The following is an 18,444-nucleotide window of genomic DNA, read 5'->3' on the forward strand; positions in this document are numbered from 1 at the left end:
AGTGGGTTGTTTGCATTCAATTATTTCTGATTCTTTCTTATCTAGTCACATCCCACTGTTCAGTCATTTCAGGTATTGTGACCCCATTTGGAGTTTTCATGGCACATATGCTTGAGTGGTTTGCCATTTCCTTCTTCAATACATTCTACAGATGAGGGAACTGAGGCAGAGTTAAGTAATGTGCCCAGATCAAATAACTAGTAAGTGTCTGAGCCTGGCTTTGATCTCTGGTCTTCCTGACTCCAGACATGGAGATTTATCTACAGTATGTCCTGCCTAGTTAATCACTGCATTGATCTATTTTTCTATTTTAAAGCTGTGACTAATAGTTTTGATGATTTCATCTTTACAATAAAGTTTAAGGCTGGAATTGCTATCCCCCTTTAACGCCTAATATGTTTTCATTTTTTTCCCTTAGTGTTCTAGATGTTATTCATCCAAATGAATTTTGTTATTATTTTGTCTAGCTCGGTAAAGTGTCCCCTTAGTGATATGACTGGTATATCACTAACTACATAAATTCAATTTAACTAATATTATTCATTTTCTTATGGAAAATGAAAATAAAAAAAACTTATAGGACTTATCAATGTCCCTCCAGTTATGTAAGTTTTTCTTTATTTCTTTGAGGGACATTTTGTAATTGTATTTACACAAGTATTTAGTATGCTTGACAGGTTTACTCCCATATATTTTATGCATTTTTTAGTTAGTTTTAATTGGACTAACTTGCCTATAGGTCCCTTCTCAATTTTCTTGTTGCTATTAGTACACCTGTATTTTATTCTCACAAAGATTTTTTTACAAATAAAAAATATTCAGAAGGCTTAACATTTATTGGTATCCACTCAGTTGCCTTTATAAAATTCATACCATTCATGATTTTTCTCAATTTTTGAGAAGTCATAAAGACTTGGGTTCAAATTTTACTTCTAATATTTATTGGTCTCTGAACCTCACTTTCTCTCTTTGTTAACATTTCTATTCTTATATCATATTACTGCCCTACATATGCTCTCTTTTGCAGCCAAAATGGTCTGATAGCTCTGTTTTCTATAGCATTTCATCTTTCATCTCTGACCTTTTGCATATGTGGTTCCCCAGGTCTGGAATACTATTTCCTCATCTTTGCTTTATAGAATTAGCTGTCTTTAAAGCACAGTTTAGGTGAAAAATCCTACAGGATGTCTTTTTTGGTTCCCTCAAGTTGACTGGGCTCTTTTCCTCTTGAAATTATATTTCTTTGTATATATTTTGAATTTACTTAACTATGTATTGGAGTAACTCTCTTAGAAATCTAAAACTCTTAAGGGCAGGGTTTATTTGTTTTTTGTTTTCTTTGGCTCCCCAGTACAATGCCTGGCACATAGTAAGTACATATATTTGTTTGACTGAATTAAATTTAAAGTAGTTCTGGGTTTGGTGCTGCAACTACCTTGAAACAAAAGGGCAAGAGAAGAGGAGAGAAGAGAAGGAAGAAAAAAGAAGGAAATAGAAAGGAAGGAAGGAAGGAAGGAAGGAAGGAAGAAAGGAAGGAAGGAAGGAAGGAAGGAAGGAAGGAAGGAAGGAAGGAAGGAAGGAAGGAAGGAAGGAAGGAAGGAAAGAAGGAAGGAAGGAAGGAAGGAAGGAAGGAAGGAAGGAAGGAAGGAAGGAAGGAAGGAAGGAAGGAAGGGAGGAAGGAAGGAAGGAAGGAAGGAAGGAAGGAAGAAAGGAAGGAAGGAAGGAAGGAAGGAAGGAAGGAAGGAAGGAAGGAAGAAAAATCTGTATAAGTGAGGGGGTGCCAAAACAGTTGTAGACTACCTTTCTCTTATTCTAAGAAAAACAATCTTAAATTAGAAGACTAATTGCATAGAGCTATATGGATGCTAGATTTGGTGGTCTTTGCAACACAAAGAATGTAACTACTTTTGCTCTAAAGTCAAAGGGCAGAAGGGAAGACTGGTGGGTGGGGGTTTTTCATAGACTGAGAAAGTTTAAATACAACTTTCCATAATTTCAAGAATCACAGTCTAGCACAAAAACTTACAGGAGAATTTTATAGTGAGGCGATAAAACCTTAGGATGTCAAACAAAAGTCTTTGTCCTCCACAATGGTGTACAGCTGCATATCTAGGGCAATCATCTCACCTAGGGTAATGTAAATCTTACAGGCCTCAGAAGAATACATTTCCCTTGGTCTCTTTAGGGCTGTAGAGTTATTAATAATCAGATGTAGTGATCTTGCCGTTTCAGCCTTAATTGCCATTTGGAAACAGAGGTTTTTAAGCTTGCTATACTTCTTGATGAAAATGTGTATACTCATGTTTGGCCACTATCACACACATTCCACATTCTAGAGTCAAATGTATACAGGGATGTCCAGCTAATACGTTTTGATTAATATTAGATAGATTTCCCTTTAATCTTGAACATAACACACCACACCTACTTTCTTCCTCAGGTTCTAATCCAAGAGCACTAGGCTTGAAGTCAGGAGACCTGACAAAGTTTAAGTGCATTATTTATTAGCTACATGCTTAGTAAAATTACGTAACTTATTTGAATCTCAGGTTCCTTGTCTATAAAATGGGAAAAAATATTTGCAATCCCTATCTCACAGGGTTATTAGTGGAATTAAAAATGAGTAAATATATTAAAAGTACATTTTAAACCAAAAAATGTTATATAAATGTACATTGTAACATAGTATAGAATTGATAGGAAACATATATATGTGTGTGTGTGTATTTATGTATATGTGTGTCTATATAGATATACAGCTGCATCTTTATTTTCTGCACACATATGAATGTATGTTTTTCCTGGATCCTCCTACTGACTTCTGGCAAAATCAGAGAGGTGATCTGTAACAATAGGAAAGTGAAGTCCCTGGTGTGTGGCAGAGGAGAGAAAAAACATAAACTGAATATTTGATTATTGAAGGCCATCCTCATAAGAAAAATATTTTCCCTCAATTACATCTAATTATTTAATTGTTTACAGTCACTAATGAAATGAATCCACTCAAAACAAACAACAGTATGGTCCCTTTTTCAGTAAGTGCATAATCATCAATCCATATATGTAGAAAGCTTCCTAAAATTATATGAAGCTGGTCTGTTTAAATAGAAAGGCATATTTTATCCCAATCAATGCATAAAAGTAAAATTATCCATAACTAAGGCATGTTTCTCTGCTGTACAGTTCAGCTATAATGATTCCCACACACTGCACTTGCACATCAATTATGATAATCATAATCACGGTCGTTAAGCTGAATGTTCATTATTATCAGGATGCTGGTGACAGCAGATTCAATCATCGGGTGCCATGGGCAGGCAGTCACAGTCCCACCCAAGTTTCTGCAGACAGCGTTGTGCCACATTAAATCTATGATGTGTTCCACATCCCACTCCATCCCAAAAGCTGTAGACGGTAAAGGTCAACTTTATGTTCTGTGCAATATGCTTAGGTTCTCTAAATTAATTCTTTGGAGTGCTGGGTATTTTTATGCTTTGTAGATAATAAAATCCTGTTTGGGGCCAAAATGCCTGTGAAAATAATGAAACAGTGCTGCAGTTGTGTTGTAATTCACCTATAATAAGGCATAGGAGGAATCCATCAACAAGGACTATCTTAAAATGTCACTTCCTGAATTTTGCAAACAAGGAAAAAACGAAATATACTGTTAAAGGTGGTTGTCTAAAATGCATATGCAAATTCATTCCAATTCAGTTAAGGTCTGTAGACTATCATTTCTGCCTCAATAAGTATGAACATATGTGAGTGTTTTGATAACCAAAAGATTATAGTCAGTGCACTGGATCCCTAGCTTGTCCAACTGTTGAGACCTCTCAGAACACATTAGCAAGTGGTAGTACCTTTACCATATTTCATGCTTATTTTGAGATACCAAATAATAATAATGATAGTTAACATTTATATAACACTTATTTGGTACAAGGCACTATGCTAATGTTTTATAATTACCTCATCTGATCTTCACAACAACTCTGGGAGGTAGGAGCTAGCATTCTTCTCTTTTTAAAATTAATGAAACTGAGGCAGACAGTTAGTAAATGTCTAAGGTGGACTTTGAACTAAGATATTTATCAATAAAAACTTTTTTATAGCCTTTGAAAATTGGACCTTTCATTAAGGCACAGACCTATAATTTAAGCCATTGAACTTGAAAACATTTTATAAATAGAGAAATTCGTCTGAGTAATACTCATGACAGTTACATTATTTTCCAGGGTTTTTGATTTGTATTTTAGGGAGGAAATTAAGTATTATACAGCCAATTTTCTCAATATGTTGAATGTAATTTCTGTTTAAAATATTCATTTTTCTCATTGATAATTCATTGTGTTTTTTAAAAGTAAATAGAAATATTATCTAATACTTTCCATATTAATTTCTTTTATGAGTATGTATTCATTGGGGAAAGAAATCTGAGACCAGCAAAGGTGGTAGAATAGAAGGAAGCCATATACCCTAGCTTTCCCTAATTTTTATTCCAACAAAGATCTAGAAAGAGTACTATTCTGAGTCATGAAATAAAAAAATAATAAATAAAATGAGTCATTTTTTTCTACCTGAGTATCACTATAAAGCAACAGAGGTTTATAAATACTGCGGGCTATGTCTACTCAAGATGATGCCATGATAAGCCTTACAGAACTAGGACCTGCTGCTGTGTGCTATGGCAAGAAGCAGTCAGAGATCTAGCCAGGTGAAGCCTGAGACTCTCAGTGATCGGGAAGAGGAGATAGCTGGCAACTTTATCCCTATAACTCAAAAGCTGGATCACACATACATTATGGTCACTGAGCAGTTAACTGTCAGCTAGCAGCCTACCTAAGCTTGCATACCAGCTCAAGGAATTGTCCTGGGTTTGATGCTATGTATTGGGAAAGGATAAGGAACAGAAGCTGGCATCAGTCATGTGTGATGGCAATCAAATTAAGATCTTTTTCTGTTCTTGTTTTACTAAAAGTGCCTTTGATTGAATAATGTGATTAAAGAAGATCTTCCTCACCCATTGATGGGCCAGCCCTTGGAGGGAAGCTTGATTAGGGAAGGTGTTTTGTAGGAGTGTCCCAAGTACCTTTTGTTTTATCTATGGAGGCACTGGATCAGTGAGTTATGCACTTGGCTTCTGAAAAGTGAATCCCTCTGAGGGTAAGGTTTTACTTTGGGGCTTACTGACTGGAAGTGTTTGTTTGGCCAGAGGAGGACTCTGGAAAGCTGCTAAGGAAGCCCCCCCCCCCCCCAGCTTGGAAAACCCAGGTGCTGGTGCTTCCTTCTCTGATAATTATGGTCAGACAGTTGGCCCTGTTTGTTGATGGTCAAGCACAGGAAGCCATGTCTGTTGACTTTTGATTTCTCTGAATTTTCTTTGAAGTTCAGGGTGTTGACTCTCCTGAACTCGGTGAATGATATATGTGCTTGATTAAAAAAATGATACATGTGCTTGATTAAAGTTATTGTTAACCCCTCAAGACTTGCCTTTCCTTTTATGAATGTAGATCTAAGAACCTGTGATAGCAGGCCCCCCTGTGTATGTTGGGGTGCTTACTATTACACCATGTGACCCTGGGGAAAGGTCTTGATTTCAAGCCCTATCCTAGTATGAAGCTTGTAGCTAAGTAACCAGGGCAAGGAGCTCATACCAAGAGAGAACCTGTAATTCTATTGCTGTGAAACTGCAGATCCTTCAAGCCAGCTGATAGGAGATAGGACCAGTAGGAGTCTACCAGAGATTTAACAATTGTATGTAACAGATGCAAACTAGGAAAGGATCCTGCAAAACTCAGACCAGACAGCAGCAATCAGACTTTGTCTTAAATGAGGCTGTATTGGGTACAGTGAAAGTTTGTGGGTCTCTGGCCCAAACTACTCTTGAAAGTCTTAAAAAATATATATAGCACTCAACATCTGGAGAAAGAAGTATCAGGATGACTAAGAACATAAATCAGGACCAAACAAGCCTCACACATTCCTATCAGAAATGCAGAGAGCCTGGCCCCCATACAAAATCCCAGTTTGACATGTGAAATTGGAAGAATAAATAAATGAAAAAATACTCCTATTCTAAAGAATGCCCAAGACACTCAGAAGAACAGAGTGATTCTGAAACATTTATAAGAAAAGTCTCAAAGAAAAAACAGCTTGGATAAAAGATCAACTTGACCTCCTAGAAGAAATAAAGCAAGAAGTTTTTTTTTTTTAAAAAGAATTCACAATTTTTTAAAATGAAATGAGAGAACTAAGAAATGGGAAAAAATAAATGCATTCAGGGAAAGACTTGAAAAGAGAATAAAGAGCTTAGTATAAGAGATATAAACCTTATTCAAGTAAGAGACTTTTTAAAAAGCCACAGAAAACTTAATAATTCCATAAGAAAATTTTTAAAAAATATTAAGAAGTAAAAAAAACACTGAATATTAGGTACCTCATAAAAAAAAAAACTTCTGAAAAATAAATGAAGAAGCAATAATTTAGGAATCATGGACTACTGGGAAGATATAATGAGGGAGAGACAAAGACAGAGACAGAAAGACCCTGGATATCATGTTTCAAGACATTTAGAAACACAGGAGAAAGGGAGAACAGAAAGGATTCACCAAAAGCTCCTGGAAGAAGTCCCAAAATAAAAATTCTCAGGAACATTAAAGTCAAAACCCAGACTTCCAAGTCAAAGAGAAAATCTTGAAAGCACAAGATTTAGCAGTTACTACCTTAAAGAAATGAGGAGTTGGAACATGATGATATTCCAAAAGAAATCATTTATAGGTTTACCATCAAGAATAACTTACCCAGAAAAACTAATTATAATCTTCCCAAGGCAAAAATGAAATGAAATAAAAGATTTTCACACTTTCCTGATTAAAACAGCAGAACTGAACAGAAACTTTAAAATACATATTTGGGGATCAGAAGAAACACAAACTGATCAATATGAGTAAGCAACTGAAAAGGATCAAAGACATAGTAATATTTATATTCTAATTAGGTGAGATGATACAAATGGCCCTTTAGAAATCTGTTATCCGCAGTCAAGAATGAGTTAAATGAGATGGTCTGGGAATGGCTTCTGTTATGTTCTGATTATTTTAAAATAAAGGAAAGGGAGAGGAAAAGAATACACTAGAGAAGAAAGAGCTAAGAGAGTAGGGAAAATCATCTTGCAATTAGCATATGCAAAGAGAAAACTATGAAAATATGGAAGAAGGGGTGGAAGGCATAAGCAATAGTTTCATCTGAACTTCTCAAATGAGGGTAGAATATACATAAAGAGTTTGATATAGAAATAAATTTAATTTTACAAGGAAATTAGAAGAAAGAGGGAAGAGGATGGAATAAGAAGTATGATATATTCAGAGAGGGATTAGTCATAAGCAAATCAAATTGAACATGAAGGGTAGATTGCAAAGAGAAAAAGAGTTTAAGGGAAATAAAGAACAGAGGTTGTGGTTGGCTTCTGGATGAGGGGAAGAAATGGGTGGACAGGGGAGTGTAAGATGAGTGCATGGAACATAAAGCACTGGTGTGGAGCACAGTCTTTCTAGATCATCACCAGGAAGCAACAAAAGGGGAAAAAAACTGTAAGATGGAGGGAAATAAAACCATTAGCAATCACAACTGTGAATATAAATGGGATAAAATCATGCCATAATAGAAAAGAACAGAACTTACTGAAAAACAAAAACCAACAATAGGAAGCTTACAGAAAGTTTACTTGAACCATAAGAGTCACACAAACAATAAAAGTCTACAACAGAATTTATTGAGCTTCTGCTAAACTCATAAAGACAGATATATCAATCATGATCTCAGATAAGGTAACCACAAAAATCAATGATTTTAAAAAAACAGAAACTACTTTATATTAAGAGGCATTTTTAAGAGACCATTAATATCAATATTTAACATCTATGTTCCTAATAGCATAGCATCTAAATAATAAAGTGAAAACTTGGTGAGTTACCAGGAGGAATAAACGGTAGAAATTTAATAGTGGAGAGTTTCTATATACCCCTTCCAGACCTAGAAAAAATCTAACAACAACCACAAAAAAGATGAATGAGCTTAGTGTATGTTGAGTTAAAATAGAAAGGCCTATACATATTTCTCAGATATACATGATAACTTTGCAAAAATTGACAGTGTATTAGGGCACAGGAACCTCAGAAATAAATGAACAAAAGGAGAAATATTAAACATTTTACTTACTGACCACAATGCATTAAATATTATATTCAACAAAGGCTGCTGAACAAAGTATCACAAATTAGTTGGAAAGAAAATAACAAACACCTGAAATGACCTTGGGCAAGTCACTTCACTTAACTGATCCTCATTCCCTTCACATGTAAAGTAGGAATAATACTTATAGAATTTACCTTACAGAACTCACTTCATCTGAGGAACAAATGAGATAATATATGTGAAATGCTTTGCAAGTCACAAAGTACTATTTAAGTATCAGTTATTTTTATTATAAATAAGGCTGGTCTATTTTTCGGTCTGTTTTCTCAATTTATTTCTCAATTTAATTTCTCAGTTTAAATGTTCCTTTCTAACAAACGAATATTTTCTTAAAATGATTAGTAAGACAAGGCTCTATATAGGCCAAGCTATTCATTTATGTACACAAGAAAAGGATGGTTATTACAATGTGCAACTTCAAACAGGAAGCTACATGACTAATAAATTGTATATATGTGTGTATATACACACATGAATATATATATATGTATATGTACATGTGTGTGTGTGTGTGTGTGTGTATCCTGAGAACTGGTGAAGTTGCATCATTAGAAGGAAAGATATTAACACTGATTGTATATTGGTGACAATAGGATTTTGTGAAAGGGAATTTCCAATAATATTTAGATTTATCAATCAGTTTCAATCCTCAATCGGATCTTTCCAGCCATCTTACTATTTCCTAAAGGATACACAGATATCATTTAGAACAGTAGAGGACTAACTTGCTAAGTGGAAGCTTAGCAGCCTCAGATAATTAGTTGGCTTTCAGAAGCAGCTGGCTTACTCTAAGGTGTAACTTACATGATGCCAAAGTCTACCCAAAGCATAGGAGTCCCTGAGGAAAGGCTGCTGAGGGTAAGGTCAGGTCTTCTGTTTGTGTAGGGAGTCTGTCATTTCCTGCCTCTACCTTACAATCAGCTTCCTCAGGCGGAAAGACTTTGGACTCCCCAAAATCTAGTGGGTGCACTAGTGCCCTGAGCCTTCCTTCTCCTGCTGGCACCGTGTGTTTCCTGAGGAAAGACGGTTAGAGACCTGGCCAGGCATCTTCCACCTGTCCCAAAGCAACACCTTTCATCTTTACCAGCACAAGGTGTTTTTCAGCTCCTGCTCTAGCCCATTGTTTCTCCCTCAAAATATCCTAACTACTCAGTTCTTCAACCTACTTTCCTCCTATAGAGTACTCCTTCACCCCACCTCAGCCACACACAAAGATGGTCATATCTTTAACCTTGTCATCACTCAAAAATGCACTTCCTCCATGTTCTAAAATTCTGAAATCCCTTTCTCCAATCATAATATGTTGGTTTTTCATCTCTCCCTTTGCTTTCCCTTATTTAACCCTACTCATCATCATCACTATGACTTCTAATCCTTGACCCCACAACTCTCTTCCAGGCCACTTCCACCTCCCCCATCTTGACTCCTTAGTGAAACCATTGTCCTTCTCTTTTGAATCCCTAACCCTCTTATATCACCAGTTACAACCAGCCAAGCCTTAGCCCTTGATCACTCCCATCATTCATCTCCTTTGTGACTACCATACTGATGAACAAAGGTAGAGAAAATCACACAGCTGTTATGACTAGCTCAACTACAAATTTACCTGACAAGACCTCAACTAGGCCTTCACTGCTGGTAGGCAAGCCTATGATACCCTCCCTTTTCAACTCACCATCCCATTCTCCACAATGGTTCTTCCAAACCTCTTATCTCTCCTCAAACTTCCCATGCTTCCCCTGTCTCTACCCTCTCAGCTAAGAACCTTGCTTCATATTTTACAGAAAAAAATTGAGGCCATTGGTCCTTCTTGACCTTTTTTTGACCCCCTCTTCCTCATCTATCAATCAAGAGCCTACTGTCACTTTCTCCTCCTTACCAAGGCTAAACCCTCTGCTTATTCAAGAGATCCCATTCTATCCCATCTCTTCCAAATGATTATCCCCTCCGTCATCCCTACTCTGTCATTTTATTTTAAATCCCTCTTTTTCTACTGGCTCATTTCCTATGGTTTACAAACATGCCCATTTTCTTCCCTAACCTGAAAAAAAAATCCATTACTCGATCATTTCATTCCTGCTCACTATCCTCCTATTTCTGTTCTGCCCTCTGTGGCTCACCTTCTTGGAAAGGTCATCTATGGTAAGTGCCTCTTTCCTCTCACTCTCTTCTTATTCCCTTATCATTTGGCTTTCAACCTTATCATTCCACCAAAACAGCTCTCTCCAAAGTGACTAATAATTTAGTTACCCACTCTAGCGGTCTTTTCTCAATCTTCATTCTCCCTGAATTCTCTGCATTCTTTGACACTGTTGATCATTCTCTCCTGGACACCTTCTTAAGACTCTAGATTTTTGCCACCTCCCAGTTTTCCACCAATCTATCTGATTGTTCCTTCTCTGTCTTTTTGCTCGATCCTTCTCCAAATCACGCCTTCTAACCATAGCTATCTCTCTAGGTTTTGTTTTGGGTCCTCTTCTCTTCTCCCTCTATTCTATTTTATTTGGTGATCTCATTAGCTTCCAGGGATTTAATTCCCAATTCTATGCTCATGATTCTTAAATCTACCCATCCTGCCCTAATCTCTCTACTAACCTCCAATCTCTCACTTCCAACTGTCTTTTAGACATCTTGAACTGGATGTCCAGTAGACACCTTAAACTCAATATGCCCAAATAGAATTCATTTTGTTTCTTAAGCTGTTTCCCACCTCCACCCCTACCCCTACCCCTACCCAGTTACTCAAGCTCACAGTCTAGGAATTATCCTGGATTCCTCACCTTCTCTCATAGCCTATATCCAAACAGTTGTCAAAGTCTGCAAATTTCACTTCAAATACACTCCCTTTTTTCCTCTGACACCACCACCCCTCTAGGACCTGCCCTGATTACCTCACACCTAGACCATTGTATACAGCCATCTCACCACTCTAATCCATTCTCTATTCAGCTACTAAACTGATTTTTCTAAAATGAGGATCACATACACACACACACACACACACACACACATATACACACACAACTTCAGTGGCTTCCTATTACCTATAGGAACAAATGAAAAAATTGGAAAATGCTCTGTCTGGCATTTAAAGCCTTTCATAATCTACCCCCCTCCTACATTTCCAGTCTTCTTATACCTTACTCCCTAATATATATTCTTCTATCCAGTGACACTGGCTATTCCACAAACAAGACACTCCATCTTTTGACTCCAGAAATTCTTCCTAGCTGTCCCGCATGCCTAGAATGCTCTCCCTTCTCCCCTCTCACTAATAACCTCTCTGATTTCCTTTAAGTACCAACTAAAATCTTACCTTTTGCTCAACAACTCAAGTCCAATGTTTTCCCTCTCTTATTTCTTACTTATCTTGCATATAGCTTGTTTTGCATGTTTTCTAACCCATTATATTGTAAGCCCCTTGGGGGCAGAGATAGCTTTTTTCCTCTTTTTGTACTTAACAACTTAACCTGTTCCTGGCACATAGGTGCTCAACAAATATTTATAGAATTTAATGAATGCATAATTTAAAATACATACCCATGTCAATAACATGTAAGCATGGGTGCATTTCTTTCAACAAAATGACATTTCTACTACTCTTTTCATTCCTTGTTTTAAATTTATAAAATAATTATTCAGTTAATTGCAACTTTTTATAAACTTAGCTAACAGGCCAAAACACGGAATGAAGAATGTTAACCTCCCCCCATATCCTTTAAGTTTTCTCTGAGTCTACAGAAATTCAGAATGTTTTCCATTTAAAAGGCCAAGATATAGAATAGTCAAGAAGCAATTACTCAATTGTTTTCCTCCTTTTTGTTTTATGATTCATGACAAATATTCTAAAAATTGTGAAGCCTTTAATTCTTTGAGATAATATTCTATAGTACTGAACTTCATGCATTAGATACATACTGTGAAAAATTTCACAATGTTGGTAATAGAAATTTTTAGGAAACTACACAAATGCCTTTGGAAAGCAACTTCCTCTATGTATTTTGTAACTTGTTTTTCTGCCTCTGATCTATTCAACATATGACAGATATGAAGTACATACATATACACATGCACATGTACTAATGTATATATGAATGTACAGAAAAGAGGTATATGTATATGTATGTATGTATGAATAATGAAGTTAGGCCAGTTAGTATGAATATGATGCAAATAATAGTGTGATATAGTGCAAAGAACAAAGGATTTAGAGTCAGAAGACTGGAGTTTGGATCTTCTGCTTATTATTTGTATGACCTTGGGCAAGTCATTTAACTTCTTTGGGCCTCAGCTTTCTCATCTGTGGAATGGATTAGATGATATTTGTAGTCTAGTCCAGTTTTAGTGTTTATGTGTCCATGATCTAAAATGCTGAAAGTACCAGCATGACCCCCATATGTGGGAACACTGTTCTTTTTCTTTTCTTTGTTCATAGAGCTCATCTTTTACTCTCACACAATGCCAATGCCACTGATCACAAGAGACTATGTGTCAAGTTGAGATCAATACCACAAAACTAGGAAAAACAATTTCATTCACAGGACCTAGGACTGTGGATGAGTGACCCCATCATTGTGTATAATGAAAGCAGGAAGTGTGACTACATCATTTGTCAGTTATTTTCCATTCTGTACTTTCTTTTAAAATGCCCTTCTGTATTCTCACATTGACTTACTTTGCTACTTATCCATTTTTCAGGTTCTTCATCTTGGAATGGTCTGTGTGCATAAGAAATGCCATTATCCTTGGTTGAAGAGTGAACCATTGGGATGTACTTTTCATTCTTGTAATTAGAAAATGGCAAGAACCTGAAAGATAAAATATTTAATTTTGTTATCAAACACATTAGGAATCATTGAGGGGGCAGTATGGTATAATGGAAAGTTTATTGGACTTTGAATCAGGAAGTGCCTCTGTCACTATCTGCCTAAAGTAGGAATGTCACATAAACTTTACATGCCTCAAACAACCAATCAGAACTCTGTCTGATCTGGGGCAAGTATTTTCACCCCTCTGGGTTTGAACTGCTCATCCATATAAGGACAAGGTTAGGCTAAATTGTTTCTACCATCCTTTCTAGCAATAAATTCATGATTCAAAGTCATAGATTGGTTGTGATCTTCATGGGTAAACGAAGTAGGCACACTGGCAGTTCCAGCACTAATGAGATCCTACATACTTCACTAAGGAATCATAAGGGATTGATTGAGAAATTGTGCTAACTATTGAATATTCTTAATGAAAGTAAAACTTTTCTTCTACTCCAAAGGAAAAGAGATACACATGATGCGGACAATTTAGCTAACAAAGATGCTCTGCTTCAATTATTTAAATCATTCACCCAAGATGATAATGAACAGGAAGAAGAGATCACACATATTGTTCAATATAGACCACTGGTTTTGTATATATATTGACTGTACCAAGAACATCCAATATAGTAGTAAAGACAAAGAGTAGAGCTTAATCCTTGCTAATGATGACAATAAATTTTTTGACTGACTAAATAATCACTTCATTTTTCTTTCAGTTTCATTTATCCTGAGAATATCAGTATTGATATGGTTTAGTTCTTCCAAGAGTATGTCAATTTGTTGGTTATTGATAAAGATTTCATATTTTGAATAGCTATAGTTAAGTTAATGCTTGTAAAACTGTATAATTCTCAAGATACTTTCCTCTTTTTCTGTTACTCCATCAATGTTATTGTAGGAGGAGAAGGGATTGCACAAGATTGAGGACAATTTTCAATTTTTTTCTTTTTCTCATGGATTGACATGGCCAAAGGATTCATCATTTAATGGCTACCTCTTGGTGATTGTGTTGCACATGGCTAGGTTTGTTTTTGGATAGCACATTCAGTCCATTGCTGAGACTAATTTCAAAGCTGTTTTAGCATGGTATAAGATGGCACAGCTTACACTCTTTAGTGTAGCCTTGAGAAACAAGTACCAATGTTCATAAGCCAATGAGGTACTGAAATAGTATTCCATTGAATATCATCTGTGAATACTAAAGTATTCTTAGGTCAAGAAGGAACTTATAGAACTATACCTATTATGTTTATTTAGCTCTTATATTAGGCAATATTATTTAATATTTAGAAATATTTATATTTCATGAATATATTGCATAAATTCTTAAATCACATTGTCTTTTTTTTCTAGATTTGCCCATGCTCTAGACATTTTATTATTGTGAAAATGAGATAAAATTCATTGGAAAGCTCTTTGTAGTTCATTTCCTATTAGAAAAAACTTTTCATGCAAGCTTTAAAGTGGTTTCTTTAAGTGTCTATATTTATGAGAGATTTTTTTTAACATTTAGAACTTTTTTTTTAACAAAAGGTTAGGATTTTCTTCCCAATTTAAAGCCTACTATAACATCGATTAAGCAACATGAAGATTTCAGTCAAGATAAAATCAAGTAGCAAGCTATATTTGTTTATATAATATGAAATGGATTTAGAACACAAGAAATTTAGGAAGAAATAATGGTTCCTTCCAATCTATTCTGCCAGTCTACTTTATTCTCTGAAACTATTTTAAAAGCAACCTATATTTGTAAATGATATTTTAGAAAATGTCTATGTGCTTAACACTACTTAAAATAACACAGATTCACACATACAGAAAACAGATATTCAAATTAAGCAAGCTATGGAAGGTATGTTCTCTTGGGTCAGCTGAATCATATATGACAGATTATAGTACTTGAAATGCTAATTTGCACATGGGATAGACATCACACACATACACACACATATACATATGCATACACAAAATTAATGGGGCCCCAATGTCCCAGAGTATACAGAGGAGGTGTTGTGAACCAGCTGCTCCATGTTCAGTTTTTATCACTTCTGAATTGAATTTTAATAGTGCATTTTTATTTTATTTGGACACAAAAGAAATTTTTATCACTTGACTAGATGGCTAGCAGTTTGGGGATTTTCCCACCTGTGAATGAAATTTGGTTTGATTTTGCCCAACATTTTATACTAACTCATACTTCTGAAGTATATATTAATCATTTTCAATATTTAAAGATGTGTTTTCAAATAAACTTTAAAGCTAGAAAAGCAATCTCTTTGAAGAATTGTAAAATTTTAACACAACTATAATATATACAATGATTAAATACATTTTTACCCCTTCAACAAATATCCTCATAGTTCTTCCACTACCCTAGTCACCTTCCTCTGGATATGATCCTTCTCATCAATGGCCTTGCTACATGTGGCACCAGACTGGACATGATATTCCATATACTGTCTTACCAGGACAAAGCACAACAGAAGTCTCTTCTTCGTTGTTAGAGACATTGCATGCTTCCATTAATGTGACCTATGATTGAATTAGCTTTTTGGTTGCCACACTATTTTACTTACTCACAATGATTTTGCGATATACTAAAACACTCAGGTTTTTTTTTTTCTCACATAGGCTACTCTCTACCAAGTTTTCCCATCCTGTACTTTTGCATTTTATTCTTTGAATCCAAGGCAAATCTTTCAATTTATCACTTCATAGTTTTTAAATTAGATCTAGCCTAATACTCCATGTTGAAAAATTATGTTGAGGTCTTTCTAATTCAGTCATCCAACAAAGGACCACAGATGTAGCTCTGGAAAGGAGCTCAGTGGCCATCCTGGTTAATTTCTCTCATTTATCAGATATTAGTTACAAATCTCACCTCCATCTTATTTGTAACTAAGTGCTGCAAGTTCATCAGATTGTGAGCCTCTTGAAGGCAGGGACTATTTTGAGCTATATTTATATCTCTAGCTATTAGCATAGTGCCTGGCACAAAAGAGCAACTTAATACTTGTTGACTTATTCACTTAACTTGAATTTAGAGTAGCCTAATTAACAATAGTACAAAATTTCATAAGAACCTAGAAATATCCTTCATAATAACACTTTAGTAAAAATGTCATAATTTTAGGGTATCTACCAGCATTAAAATACATATTTAGTTGTTAATTTTCTTAAGTATTTTCATAAACTTTCTTTGACTCATCCAATCAGTAGCATCTATTGAGCATCAAGTTGTAGAGAACTTTATTAGATAAAGGAAAAAATTAGAATTATATAAAATATAATCCCTCCTTTCTAAGAGTTTGGAGTCTAATCCAGAGACACCATAGGAACAAATATGGGGAAAAAAAATTTAAAAGGAAAAAAAGACTCTTTGTGTGTGTATTCATATTGGATCTATCCCTAGTATGTACTAGTATTATGGTAATCTTCTGTAAGTCTATCCAATGAAGATTTTTAAAAAATATATGTCTACTAATGGAGATAACAAAAAATCATGGGTAAAGATGAGTATATTTTCATGTAGATGAGAAGCATATTAGGGCATATGGGCAGCTAGGTTGTACAGTGGATAGAGCACTGGACTTAGAGGCAGGAAGACCTGAGTTCCAATCTTGCCTTAGACACTTAATAGCTGTGTGACCCTAGGCAAGTCCCTTAACCTCTGTTTGCCTCAGTTTCCTTATCCATAAAATGGAAATTAATGATAGCCCCTACCTCTCAGGATAGTTATACAGATCAAATGAGGTAATATTCATAAAACACTTAGCATAATGCCTGGCATATAGCAAGTATTATATAAAGATTGATATTATTATCATAATTTTATTTATTATAAATGTTGATATTAAAAAGATTGGTTAAAATACATCAAATAAATGTCTCTGCTTTTGCCTTTTCTACTCTACCCAAACTCCCAAATATTGCCCCTGTTCTCCTCCCTATCAGCAGATGTCCTAGCCTCCTATTTTACTGAGAAAACCAGGGTCATCCCTCATGAGAACCTCTTTGTTTCTCCTACTTCATATTTCAAATTGCCTTTACCTCTTCATCTAGCCTCTTCTCTTTTACTTCTGTATCTGAGAAAGAAGGCAGGGGGTGGGTAGAAGGAGTATCAAAGGAATATTTTAGAATCTAAGTTCAGGCATATCTAAAACAAACAAAAAAAATGAAACTAAAACAAAAACCACACAAATTGAATGGAGTTAATGACACGTGATGCTAACAACTTGTTACAAGAGTACCCTGCAGCACGACCTCAGTTGAGTTCCTCCCCTTTCCTTCGTTAGCTATCCTTTTAAATCTCATTTTATTTTCTATTCTTAACAGAGGATTTATAGTCTTTCCAGACAGCAATCCATCCTCATATTCCTTAAAACAAAAGATTTTTAAGTTTACTTTGGGAGCTTTTTATATTGTTAGCATCATGAATATCTCTTCCTCCTTGGTTTCTCTGAAACTGCTCTTTCATGGTTTCCCCCCTACTTATCTGGCACACTATGTCAGTTTTCTTGGTAGGATCATCCCCCCTCACAAAAATGGAAGTCCCCCAGGTGTCTATCCTGGCATCTTTTCTCATTATCTTCTCTCACGGGATCCTTATCTGCTCTTGTTGAATTAAGTAATACCTCTGTGCAAATGACCATGCCTTCCTCATCTCTTCTGAGAAGCTTTATCTTCCTCCAATCTCAGCTCAGGTATCAACACCTTGGGGAAACCTTCCCTATTATTCTAGTTTTAGTGATTCTTTCAAATCCTCACTTTTCATTCTACTGTATTTATTTGTGTGCACATTGTATTTTTCTAGTGCTTAACCTGAAGGAAAAGAGGGTTTTGGTTTTGTCCTCATATGCCTGTTTAGGGCTTTTCACATAGTAGGTGCTTAATAAATAATTGCCCAATTAAATGAAGCTGAATTAATCATTATAATTCCAATTTATCTCTCATATTGCCCTTCTCAATTACATATTACTAGTCCTAAAATACTGTTTTCATCCTGTGAAAAATCTACATTGGCTCTTTACTGCATATTGGATTAAGGTGAAAGTCATAACTCCATTGAAGGCTCTTAATAATATCACTACACTTTATCCAACATTATTTCATATGTCTTCCACCATAATCTTTTTAGAGCATTCTTTCTTCCCTTTATTACTGCCCACTCTAATACCACTTATCTCTATCAACACACACACACACACACACACACACACACACACACAGCTCAATATGAGTGAGAAGATAGAGAAGGCTCAGAAGTTGTCATTCAGTTCTCATGTACCTATTGAAAAATTCATCATTGCCCAACCCTAAGGTGTTTTCTTCCCAAGACCTTGATAGAATGAAAAATACTATAATGCACAAGACTTAT

The 18,444-nt window shown here is 35.5% G+C and overlaps 1 protein-coding gene across 2 annotated transcripts in view; it reads right to left on the bottom strand.

Moving 5' to 3' along the window:
- Nucleotides 1-18,444, bottom strand: part of SPATA17 (spermatogenesis associated 17) — a 270,751-nt gene that overhangs the window by 36,089 nt on the left and 216,218 nt on the right. For both annotated transcript variants that reach the window (XR_011975479.1, XM_072647825.1), the window contains exon 9: nucleotides 12,929-13,061. Coding sequence is in view for 1 of the 2 variants with exons in the window: in XM_072647825.1 (XP_072503926.1) it covers nucleotides 12,929-13,061 (133 nt within the window). In the remaining variant the exon portion in view is untranslated. The remainder of the gene's footprint in view (nucleotides 1-12,928; nucleotides 13,062-18,444) is intronic.

The sequence above is a fragment of the Notamacropus eugenii genome, chromosome 2, assembly GCF_028372415.1.
Source record: "Notamacropus eugenii isolate mMacEug1 chromosome 2, mMacEug1.pri_v2, whole genome shotgun sequence".
Taxonomy (NCBI): domain Eukaryota; kingdom Metazoa; phylum Chordata; class Mammalia; order Diprotodontia; family Macropodidae; genus Notamacropus; species Notamacropus eugenii.